The following is a 12,947-nucleotide window of genomic DNA, read 5'->3' on the forward strand; positions in this document are numbered from 1 at the left end:
AGGAAGCTATACCTGTCCCTTATCACACTAAGTTGGGGTTTAAACCTTCTTTCTCTGGATTGCTGATTGAAGTCATGTTGTAAGAAAACCGTATTGTGCTTTTGAGTATCTGGATGTCATTTTACACCTCTCGCATTTTTTATGCTATGGAAATGATTCACTAAAGACGAACTGGCTGTTCACTTTGCAATTATGGAAGTTGCACTTTGAAAATGGATTTTCCCCAAATGAATGAAGTGAAGCTCTGCCATCATCCAGTCATGTGCAGGAATAAATGCTGTTTTTTTATTTCTTTTATTTTTTCCTTGCATGTGATTGGGTACACGGGAAACTTCACCACATGCACTAAGCACTGAGTAAAATCCCCTTGCAAAGTGAACAGCCTATTTGGTTTTAGTAAATGAACCCTCTGTGTTAAAATGTTGCTACATTTGGTCTGAGTTTCCAGCAGACTGCACCTTCCATAGGGATGAATAGTAACCTGTAATGCCGAGTTCTGAAATAGCCATTAGCGTTGAATTCTTTTTTCACCATACGCTGACTGGGAAGCAGATTGTTGATTTAAATTGCAGTGTTAGGTTGAATTGTGGGTGCTAAATTAGCTGCAAGATATATTTGTTAATAACTATTTTAATGATTTTTACAATTTATTTAATGCTTTGTGACCGAAGGTTTTAGAGGCTTTATATTAAACCCATTTTTTATCACAGTTATAAATGGTCATGCTCTCTAATCACAGCAAGGGTTGAGGCTCTTGATACTTTGCTTAAAAAAACCTAACTCAGCTGACTTTTGTATCGTAAGATTACCATACGTTTTATGACTTCCTAGAAGTCAACATGTGGAAATTGCTTATCTTGGACTACAAGCTTCTAATTTTATTGGGTGGTATACTGTCACAAGGAAGCCCAGACTGACAGACTTTAGACTACAGTTCTTAGTCTTAAAATTATAATGGGATTTTTTGCATTGGTGTACCAAACAATAAACTTTTGCTTTTAAACAACATTCCTTTAAGTTTGTTGTATTAAGTTTGTTGTATTATTGGCAATGTATGGAGATATTCGTGAATTAGGTTTTCTACAGTCTTGCTCTTAAGTTTTTCAAGAGGTTCCCACCATAATCTTTTTTTTGTCTGCTATTCATAGTGAAGGCAGCAGACTGAGCAAAGTAACCACAACTTCCCTTTTCTGGGAAATTTAATGGCTTTCTGTATTAACTTCAAGGTAATCCCAGGAACATGATGTAGGTTTAAACAGGTCTTCCCTGTAGATAGACATTGTAGACAAGCGCTAACATGACCCACCCTGGGGGCATGTCTCTCTAGTCTGTACCCTGACCCCAAAATGGTGAGAGTTTTGACCATTTTAATTTAAAAGTACTGTTCCACAAAACTAATTAGGCTGAGGTAACTGGCTTAGATCAAAATCTTAGCTGAAAGACTAATGGTTGGAAAGAAAGCATGTGAAAGGTAATATTGTGGCATCAGGCCCATTCCAGGTGTCTTCTCTGTTGAACGTGGCCTTCAAACCACTTACCAAAAACCTAAAACTCAACACCAACCAAAACCTTTTACATTTTGAGTACAACAGGCAAGTGTTAGATCCTCTCATATTTTAAATTTGTATCTGTGTCACCATAAATCTTTATTTTCTGGCTAAAACCCATCTCATGGACAGGAACCGTGGGTAAATATCACTAATGGAAACACATCCACCAGTATTCCTGACACATCTTCTAAACAGTCCTCACGCTAATAAAAAATCTTATTTCTGCCTGCATCCCTGTTGGTGGAATTTATCCTAACGTCTTGTGTATAACACATGTGAAATAGATCGGAAACAAGGAAGAGCAATAAAAACTTAAGAAGTGAATAACTTTCCTTTAATTTTTTATACAAAAACGAGTCAAATAAACAACTTAGAATGTAAATTTCCAAGCCACCTTCCAGTCTGAAAATATAAGTAGGTTAGCTTCTTATGGTAATAGTACAATAAAATATTTTTTATTTAGAAGTAAATTAGTGTAAACCAGTGGTTTGGACAAAATGCAGCATTAAAGGCATTGTAAAAATGATAACACCTTGGCTAAAGCATAGTATGACTGAAAAAAGTCTGAAGCCAGAATCTCAGTCCAATATGTAGATTCTTACCCTTGGTGATGACGAGACAAGGATGGTCCAGCTTCTGGAAAAGAAAATCAGATGAAGGAATTGTCATTAGGAGTACTGTAATCTCTGTGAGGGGTAATAAAATACCTGTAAGTTAATTACTTGAATGCATTCACTTAAAATAAAAGATATATCTCATTCTAGGTCCACTTCAGATATGGCTTGATTCATAAAGAAAAACTATTGTTTCCTTTCAAAACAAGACATAAAAAGCACTTCAGACAGTGTTTGTGTGCCTCCATTATAAATTCCATATGGTCCTAAAAGAGGGCCTGCATGCAGCTGAGAAAGTCAGGCTTGGGTACTACAAATAGCAGGGCGAAACTCTGATTTATATAGTATATAATGATCCAAATATGTTTGGTCGTTGTGATCTTTACATACTTTCTTTACGATCTTTACATACTTTTTCTGTGCAATTGCTATCTTGTCACAGTACAGTTTTATTTTCAAGATCATTTAAAAACATTGATATGTACTTCACACCCAGTTTATTATTTTGTGATGTTTCTGTTACAGCGCTGGACCCAAAGGAGATAACATATATGAATGGAGATCCACTATACTTGGTCCTCCTGGATCTGTGTACGAAGGAGGTGTTTTCTTCCTTGATATCGCCTTCTCTCCAGACTATCCTTTCAAACCACCTAAGGTAAGAGACGATAATTCAATTATTTTGTCTGCTAGGCCTAGATTTGTCGACATTGCCTTATACTAGGATAAGTAATGTAATACTATACTGTATGTTTACAGTGGATATAAAAAGTCTACACACCCCTGTTAAAGTGGTTGTAAACCCTTACAACCAACTTTGACCTACAGGTAAGCCTAGATTAAGGCTTACCTGTAGATCCAAGAAATATCTCCTAAACCTACACGGTTTAGGAGATACTTGCCGAAAGACAGGCACCGCTGTCTACGGCGCATGCGCCGTAGACAGCGGTGCGCAGGCGCACTGAGCGCGCCGCTGTCAACAGCGATATGCCGCGAGTGTCGGCTCCCGTGCACATGCGCAGGAGTGACATCATCGCGGCTTCGCCGAATGACAGCGGCTGAGCAGCGAGGCCCACTGAGAAGATGGATGCTCCGGACTACAGGGGACAGCGGTGACTTCGCTGGCCCCTGTGTCAGGTAAGTGACACATAATGGACTACTATGCATAGTAGTGCATTATGCTTTACCTTTGCAGGGAATCAAAGAGGAAGTAAACTCATCAGGGTTTACTTCCTCTTTAAGATGTCAGGTTTCTGTGATGTGTAAAAATGAGCCAAAGATAAATCATTTCAGAACTTTTTCCACCTTTAATGTGACCTATAATGTGTACAACCCAATTGAACAACAAGCTGAAATCTTTTAGGTGGAGGGAAGTAAAAATAAAAAATAAAATAATATGGTTCATTAGTGTGCACACCCTTAAACTAATACTTAGTTGAAGCACCTTTTGATTTTATTATAGCACTCAGTCTTTTTGGGAATGAGTCTATCAGCATGGCATATCTTGGCTTGGAAATATTTGCCCACTCTTCGTTGCAAAAACATTCAAAATCTGTCAGATTGCGATGGCATCTCCTGTGCACAGCCATCTTCAGATCACCCCACAGATTTTCATTCGGCTTTGGGTCTGGGCTCTGGCTGGGCCATTCCAAAACTTTAATCTTCTTCTGGTGAAGCCATTCCTTTGTTGATTTGGATGTATGCTTTGGGTCATTGTCATGCTGAAAGATGAAGTTGCTCTTCACGTTCAGCTTTCTAGCAGAAGCCTTAAGGTTTTGTGCCAATATTGACTGGTATTTGGAACTGTTCATAATCCCCTCTACCTAGACTAAGGCCCCTGTTCCAGCTGAAGAAAAACAGCCCCGAAGCATACTGCTGCCACCACCATACTTCACGGTGGGTATGGTGTTCTTTTGGTGATGTTCAGTGATGTTTTTGCACAAAACCTATCTTTTGGAATTATGGCCAAAAAGTTGAACCTTTGTTTCATCAGACAACAACACATTTTCCCACATGCTTTTGGGAGACTTCAGATGTATTTTTGCAAAATTTAGCCAGGCTTGGATGTTTTTGTTCGTAAGAAAAGGCTTCCATCTTGCCACTCTACCCCATAGCCCAGACATATGAAGAACATGAGAGATTGTTGTTGCATGTACCACACAGCCAGTACTTTCCAGATATCCCTGCAGCTCCATTAATGTTGCTGTATGCCTCTTGGCAGCCTCCCTAACCAGTTTTCTTCTCATCTTTTCACATCCAGTCCTTGGTAATGTCAGTGTTGTGCCATATTTGCTCCACTTGGAGATGAATGTCTTCACTGTGTTCCAAGGTATATCTAATGCCTTGGAAATTATTTTGTACCCTTTAAAAATGAAATCCCTCTGATGCTTTAGAAGCTCTCTTTCGGACCATGGCTTTTGCTGTAGGATACGACTAAGAAAATGTCAGGAAAGACCTACTAGAACAGCTGAACTGTATTTGGGGTTAATCAGAGACACTTTAAATGGTGTAGAGCCCGCCAGAAAGTCGGCACTGCACAGCGCTAATCACAGGCAGTGAGACATTTCCCGTTCTCTGCAGCCACGCATCGGGAAATGTCTCACTGCCTGTGATTGACGCTCCTCAATGCCAACTTCCTGGCGGGCTCTGCAAATGCTGTTTGCGAGCCTGAGCTCATCCTTACTATTTAACATGAGTTTGAATGTGATTGCTTATTTCTGAACACAGCTACATCCCCAGCTATAAAAGGGTGTGCACACCCTTTATGCAACTACTTTTTTTTATTTTTACTCCCACCCACAAAAAGATTTCAAATAAAAAAATGTGGCTTTATAAATAATTATAAATAATTACTCTTTTTAATCAAACTTTTATTAATTGCTCTGCTCACTTTATTAATGTACAATTATTTGGCTGAATAGTGAAACATCAACATACTCTGCAGGGGTTACACAAAGCAACTGGTACTGGGATATTGAGAAACAGTATTTAAAAGGAAACTTTAGTCAGTAAATGAAGTGCCTATACTGTTTAAAACCCAGTAATACATTGTCTCACCCTGCTCCGCACATGCTCAGTTGCTCTCCATTTTTAGAGACTGCTGAGTTTGTAGAGGCCGATTTGCTCACAGCCTTAAACATGAAATAAACCCTCCTATCCTTTACAGCCAAGGAAGCTGCTTCAGTTTGATCTGCAGTTGCCATGGTGCTGCACATGTGGTCAATTATGACACCAGTCATTTGATGGTTTTACAGTTTGGTTGAAGAAACAAGCAAATGTTAAGGTTAGGCATTCCAGGAATGTTTTTTGAAACCCTTAAATCAATGGGTTTAGTTCCATTTCATGATTAAATACTGTTCAGGGGCTCTGGGTTTTAGCAAAATGGCAGCCTCCAGCAAGAAGAAACAGGAGAAATGCTGGAGGCAATTTACAGCACCCACTCATTTTGGTAGCATAATTATGTATGTGGAATGTATGTTCCTTGCTAAAGAACCTTATTTTTTTATCAAGTTGTTATGGCTAAAGTTCCACTTTAAGCCCAAACCCAGTAGCTAGGACACCCTCTCATTGAAGCTGCCCCCCACCCCACATCTATTTTTTTTTAAATCGGTGTATACATACCTAAATACTATCTTTAGGGTCCAATCAGGTGCTCTTGAATGCTGCAGAGCATGGCACCAGGGCAGCACAATAGTGGTTAGCCCTTTCACCTAGCAGCAACCGGGTCACTGGTTCAAATCCCGACCACGACAACATCTGCCTGGAGTTTACATGTTCGCCCTGTGCCTGTGTGGGTTTCCTCCAGGTACTCCGGTTTCCTCCCACACTCCAAAGACATGCTGGTAGGTTAATTAGATCCTGCCTAAAAAATTTGCCCTAGTATGTGTATGTGTTTGTAAGAGCGTCGGGACCCTACAGGGTAAGGACCACGCTATACCACAGATGACACCAGCGGCAAAAAGCCCCCTTAGGTGATTGAGTTTGCATAGGTAGCGCTATACAAGTCACTCATTCATTCATTCACCATGTAAAGTGATGTGGTTACTGGTCAGCATCCTCTTTTGGGCTGGGGATGGCTTGATTGACTCACTCCAGAGGGTAGGACCTTAACGTCCTGGGCTTTCAGGAAAGGGTTTGAGTGAAGCTGGGTGTCATTTAACTGATCAATATTGGATCATAGAGTAGTGACTCCAGAGACTAGACAAGTTTTGCAGCAGGAACTGCTTTCTGTATTTCACCCCTACAGGACTATTCATTTATATTTTAAAAAAAATAAGGTATAGTTGGGCTTCAAAGTTGCTATGCAGGAAAGCATGGGCTTGCATATTTAATAAATGTATTCTTTTACTCACAACATATAAGATAAAAACATAGTCTAAGCTAAAATAACGGTTATAGATGAACCATGGCAAGTAAACCACCCCCATTTGAGGAACTACAAGTCCCAGCAATCCCTTATATTCTTGGGAGTTGCAGGGTGGTTTGTTTTGCCCTGTATCTTTTTAGCACATTTTGTGTATAAAAATAAATAATGTAAAACATATATATATTACAGTATATAGAACCGGAATCAAACAGAAAATGTACCTGTGTGTTGCAGCAGATCTGCATGCCGCAGTTGTGGACACTCGTATAGCATAGCACTACAAATGTGGCTGTACCCTCTCCCCCTCCTTCTCTCACATACGGCATTGGCATGTCAGCCTCTGAGCTCAGTTTCATGGAAATCCTTCCCATCCCCCTCTGTGTATGCGGCCTCACAGTTCACATTGCCAGTCCCAAGAGTAAGGAAGACTTCAGAATTATAACAGTCCATTGCCTTAATTTTCATCTGCATTGCTATATAGGTTTTCTATATATAGGATTTTTGTGTATTCTCAAAAAAAAATCAATGAATGTTCACATAATCTCCTAGCCTGAAATGCTGTTTATTTGATCTGATTCACACAGATAATTATTATACAGGATTTATATAGCACCAACAGTTTGCACAGTGGTTTACAAAATAAAGCTAGATGGGCAGTTACAATATAAATCAATACTCCTGGGAGTTTTCAATCTAAAATTTAATGTAATGAAGTCCAGTTAGTCCTCCTTCCTCATATATGTTGTAAAGTGACTTAAAGGGTTTGTAAACCCTCATGTTTTTTCATCTTCATGCATTTTATTCATTAAAGTGAAAACCCTCCTGTGGTGCTGCAGCCCCCCGAGCCCCCATTTTACTTACCTGACCCCGATCCTTCGCCAGCCAGAAACAAGCAGACCAGCTGTAGCTGGTGTCTCATGTCCTGATTGGATGAATTGATAGCAGCGCAGACATTTAGCTCCTGCTGCTGTCAATCAAATCCAATGATACAGGGCCGAGTCCTGCATTCTGTGAATGGACACAGATGCAGAACTCAGAAGTGTGCCCGCGCGGGTGTTCACCACAGGAGAGGGCTTCTCCAACGTGGACACTCGATGCAAGGAGGAGCCAGAAGTGCCGCTGAGGGACCCCAGAAGAGGATGTTCGGGCCACTCTGTGCAAAACAAACTGCACAGTGGAGGTAAGTATGACATGTTTGTTATTTAAAATAAAAAAAAAATCAACAAAGCTTTACAATCCCTTTAATCCTAAATCAAGGGGCAGCACAGTAGCTAAGTGGGTAGCACTTATGTTATTGGTTCAAATCCCAACCATGACATTACCTGCCTGGAGTTTGCATGTCCTCTCTGTGCCTTCGTAGGTTTCCTCCCACACTCCAAAAACATGCTTGTTGGTTAATTGGCTCCATTCTAAAGTAGCCCTAGTATGTATAATAGATTGTAACCTTCGTGAGGTCAATGACTGATGCAAATGTGCAATATATCATCCATCAAAATTTATCGGAAGAAAATAGGATTATTATAGTTTTGCCAACAGAAAAAAAATGTCCCGATAACGGCCGCCAAAAGTTACCAGCCGAAAATAGAAAAAAGGTGCAGATGATGGCTGAAAATAGAGAAAAAGGCGACTGCCGATCATGGGTGAAAAAGAAAAAAGTGCAGATAATGGCCGAAAATAAATTCATATTCATTTAAAAGTCAAATATGATGCAATTATATATATAAAAAATATATATTTTTTTTTTACAACTGTCCATTTGGGTTTTGGCCAAATGTATCCTGACTTTTTGGTTTCGGTCCAGAAGTTTAATTTCAGTACACCATTAGTGTGTAGCCCTCTCTGTTCGACAGAAGCTCATCATTAGACCATCTTCTGCCGAACTGTCCGTGTGACCTAGGAAATGTGTGTGGATGGAAAGAAGACAAATCCGCAACTCCATACATGCTCTCCAATAAGTCCAAATTATAAACATGTACAGCAGAAGTTTCAGCCATAATGGCCTTGGTGAAGGGGTATGTAGTCAATGCTTCCACAGCTGCTGCTAGAGTACTGACAGGTGATGGAACCCATCCTGGTTCTTGTAGAGCTTCAAAGAACAATGGGAAAGCCCCCTAGAAGTGGTTGGAGTCCAGGCTGAGGTTGCCACTCTAGCCATCACTCCAGGACTTCTAGATGTGCCACCTTCTAGGAGCTATCCCATTGTTCTTTGACGCTCTGTTGAACAGTCCTGATGGAAAACCAGCATTCGATCAGCCGCTTTAGCCCCGATCAGTGTATTCTGAACAAATTAAAGCTAAACTCCAACTATCACTTTTTAAAGGCATTAAAGCAACATTTTCTTTTTTCTTTTGGGATTAACATTTTACATAACCAAATAAAAATCTGACCACTGTCAGCACCTCTGTCAGTGTTAAAGAGGAAGTAAACCCTGGTGGGTTTACTTCCTCTTTGATTCCCTGCAAAGGTAAAGCATAATGGACTACTATGCATCGCATAGTAGTCGATTATGTGTCACTTACCTGACACAGGAGCCAGCGAAGTCACCGCTGTCCCCTTGTGTACGGAGCCTCCATCTTCTCGGTGGGTCTCGCTGCTCCGGCGCTGTCTTTTGGCGGAGCCGCGATGAAGTCACTCCCGCGCATGCGCACGGGAGCCGCCACTCGCGGCATATCGCCGTTGACAGTGGCGCGCTCAGTGCCTGTGTTTTGGCAAATATCTCCTAAACCATGTAGGTTTAGGAGATATTTCTTGAACCTACAGGTAAGACTTAATCTAGGCTTACCTGTAGGTCAAAGTGGTTTGTAAGGGTTTACAACCATTTTAAATGATCTGTCTCAACACTCTAGCTTCAACATTAGATGGACAACTTTTTTTATTGTAGGAAGTTGAAAATAACAAACATACTGCCAGGATCAGCAGGTACAAATAAAAGAAGTCTAAATAAAGAAAATGAATGCTGCCAATACATCTGAGCAGTAAGCTGTAAAATATTTTTTCTGGTTTTGGGTTCAAAACAAGTTATTTAGCTAGGTCACCCATCTGCCCACAGCCTGTGATTGGGCAGTGCAGTATCAGCAGAAGATTGGTAAGTTCATCTGTCTGCTATTCTGCTCTCCAAATCTATCAGCACATGTGCATGCAGTACACCTGATTGGCTATTTCTGATCCTCCTTCTCTCAGCCCAGCCTTCTGTGTTCTGCAATCCAGAGGATTATAAGAGGCCTATAAACTGCATGAGTTGGTGTTTTTTTTTATACCTTACTGGATTTCAGCTTTAACAATGTTTTCTTTAAACTGGAAAAATAAGCGGTGCTCATTTAAATGAAAAGAAAAAAAAATCTGTAAGAACCATGATAAAATATGTAACCTGGTGCCTTAGAACATGAATATACACACACACACACACACACACACACACACATTATATATATATATATATATATATAAAACATTAATTGAACGTACACATAAGTTAAGAGTTAAGTATGTGATTGCATTAGACCATGCAATATAAATGTATTATTATAGTTCTGCACAGATGATTTACACCCAAGGTGGTTTCATTTTAAACATAATAATGAGATAGGACTTAATGAAAAACCTTCAGCAGCTTAGCAATGTAAATGTAATTATTGTTATATCACATAACTAATGTGGAGCTTCCCTGCATGCTATTATTCTTGTCTGTTCTGCTTTCATTCAGCTCAGGCAATTCAGAATCTGTGTTTTGTTACTGTAATCCATATGGAGGCGAACATCAGATTTCTAGCTATTGAAAGAACCCCAGAAAGGGTATGTGCCAGGAGTACCATCTCAGCTGGGGTGATTCTAGCTTTTTTTTTTCTTTATAGAATGGGATCTCTGGAGTATATTAAAGAAAATAGCCCATTTACAGCAAATAACTGTCACTTATATGTGCAGTATCTTGTGCATGCACAAATATATTACAATCCAAGAGATAGGAAGGTTGAAAAGAAACTAGAGGACATTTGGTAGAATAATTGATTAGCCGGGGCATTAAATAATTGGCCTAAGAAAGTGACATAACGTCATAGCTGGCAGTATTTCTGATTTCTAATTTTTCCAAGGGACTAGAGCCATCTTGTTCATACATCATCAGGGGTCATTATATTCTCCCTGAACTAAAACCCTTGCCCTGTATATCACAATCATGTAAATCCTAATGTTTGTGTATTAACCTTTACATTCTGATCCATGTGTACATGCTTTGTGACATTCTACAACAAAACAGTGGTGTAGTGGGTAGCACTCTCGCCTGGCATTAAAAAGGGTCGCTAGTTCGCATCCCAAACACGGCACTACCTGCCTGCAGTTTGCATGTCCTCCCTGTGCCTGTGTGGGTTTACTCCGGGTACTCCGTTTTCCTCCCACACTCCAAAGACATGCTCGCAGGTTAATTGGCGTCTGCCCAAAATTGGCCCTAGTATATGAATGTCAGTTGGGGACCTTGGATTGTGGGCTTCTTGAGGCTAGGGACCAATGTGAGTGTGCGATGTATGTGTGGAGCGCTGCTTAAATTGATATATGGGTACCTTATATAAATAATATATAATAGAGGAGCATCTTAATGAGACACACTGTATAGGGATAAGGACAATTGTAGACATGCACCCACACTCAGTCAGGTTGAACTGGATTAACTGGTGTCTTTATTCAACCTTACTATGTAAAACATGGCCTGCAAGCTGTGTGTGGCAGTTTAGTCCCAGTGGCTCCAGTGAACTTTAGTGATGAAACCAGCAACATTCAGTGGTAATTTATGCAAAGAGAATTATTTTTCCTGTGCCAGTGCAAGGCAATGTAACATGACAAGAGGAAAAAGCTCTAAGAATTAAACTTCCATTGAACAAAAGAGCTAGGGGAGATATAAATACTGTCCTAATAAATCCTGATCCTATTAACCCCATTTATGACAGCCTTGTATATATGTGGAAGCAGGGCAGGTGGTCCTTAATGCCCAGATACTGCATTTATACACTGCTGTCTTGTTCTGGGCCCCTCCTTTTTGGCACCCTTTGAACTGTCGCAGTATATCATGGATAGGTTGTGCTCAACTACCAACAATTAGGAACCTGTAAGGGCAAGCTCCTGATGACAGCAGCACTGCACTTTCAATCTTGGTGTGGAATAATATCCTAAATAAATCGACCAACACCAGCTGTCATGACCCATTTAAAGCTGAACTCCAGGAATTCAGCCACCTTATAAAATATGCAGGCTTGCTATGGGTTAAGTTAAAGCGGAGTTCTACCCAAAAGTGGAAGTTACGCTTATCTGTCTCCTCCCACCCTCTGGTGGCACCTTTAGTTTTTGACAGGTAACCGTCTCCACTTCCGTTGGACTGTGGCGAGGTACTTCAGAAGTTCGGTCTCCCTCCTTCTTCCCCACCACCATTCAGAAACCACAGCGTGCTTCTCAGTAGGGACTCGGCTGTGAAGCCACAAGACTTCGCTGCTAGTTTCCCTTACAGGCTATGGTGGCGGCAGTACCTAAGAGCCAAAGGAAACATTGGCTGGGGGGCCGACATTGCTGGATTCCAGTACAGATAGGTGTCCTAATATTAACTGGTTCCCGACTGGCTCGTGTACATATACTGTGGCATAATGAATACCTGCTGAATACCAATGGGAACTGAGCTCCCAGAACTCTCACCTCAATTCTGCAGTTAATCAGCATTAACACCAGACTTTTTTCCTTCTATTAATTCGTCCCTCAATATGGCGTCATCATCTGAGAACAATACACCAGGTGGATGTCAGTAGGGAACAAACCGTATCCAGCTTTCACTTCCAGTATCCGGTCTACGTCCACTTCCGGCCACTCCCTACACGTTACGTCATCACGTGACTTCATCAGGGGACTATATGTAGCTGCCGATTTTTAATTTTTCCGTGGGGGAGGTGTGTAATGACACTAAGTGATGCGTGATGACACTAAGTGTCATTTCTTGCTGCTTAGTTCCTCTGCTATCAGCATAAATCACTTCTAACATGTTTTCCTGACAGCAAGAGAAAAGGGTGACAGAGGAGGGACCCCCAGCATATTGACAGTCTCGGCTCAGTTCAAGTGTGCTGTGTGAAGGGGGGATGTGTCTCTTCCCTCCAATCAACTCTCAGATCTCTCCTCACTGAGCTCTGCAGAGTGTAATTTCAGCTCTCTACTCCCTTTTTTCTGAACTCTCAAACAAGCTTTGTAAATTCAGCACTTTGAGCGCATGTAGAGAAGACTGCACATAAATAGTTACAACTTGCGTAGGGGTATTTGTTTCATCTCTGTATATCACCTGAGGATAGTCACTTTACTGGGTATATGTGAGCGTTTATAACCACTTTAACCCATAGTAATCTGGCACATTTTGGAAACTGGCTGAATTCCTGGATTTCAGCTTTAAAGTGC

At 40.8% G+C, this 12,947-nt stretch overlaps 1 protein-coding gene across 1 annotated transcript in view; it reads left to right on the top strand.

The window, feature by feature from the left end:
* The window catches only part of UBE2E2 (ubiquitin conjugating enzyme E2 E2), a 327,402-nt gene that overhangs the window by 276,916 nt on the left and 37,539 nt on the right, over positions 1 to 12,947 (top strand). Inside the window, exon 4 of the mRNA XM_077491414.1 lies at positions 2,690 to 2,822. Within this exon, the coding sequence (XP_077347540.1) occupies positions 2,690 to 2,822 (133 nt within the window). The remainder of the gene's footprint in view (positions 1 to 2,689; positions 2,823 to 12,947) is intronic.

This window comes from Lithobates pipiens, unplaced genomic scaffold (assembly GCF_037356315.1).
Source record: "Lithobates pipiens isolate NorthernLeopardFrog02 unplaced genomic scaffold, aLitPip1_a1.2 Scaffold_19, whole genome shotgun sequence".
NCBI classification, from domain to species: domain Eukaryota; kingdom Metazoa; phylum Chordata; class Amphibia; order Anura; family Ranidae; genus Lithobates; species Lithobates pipiens.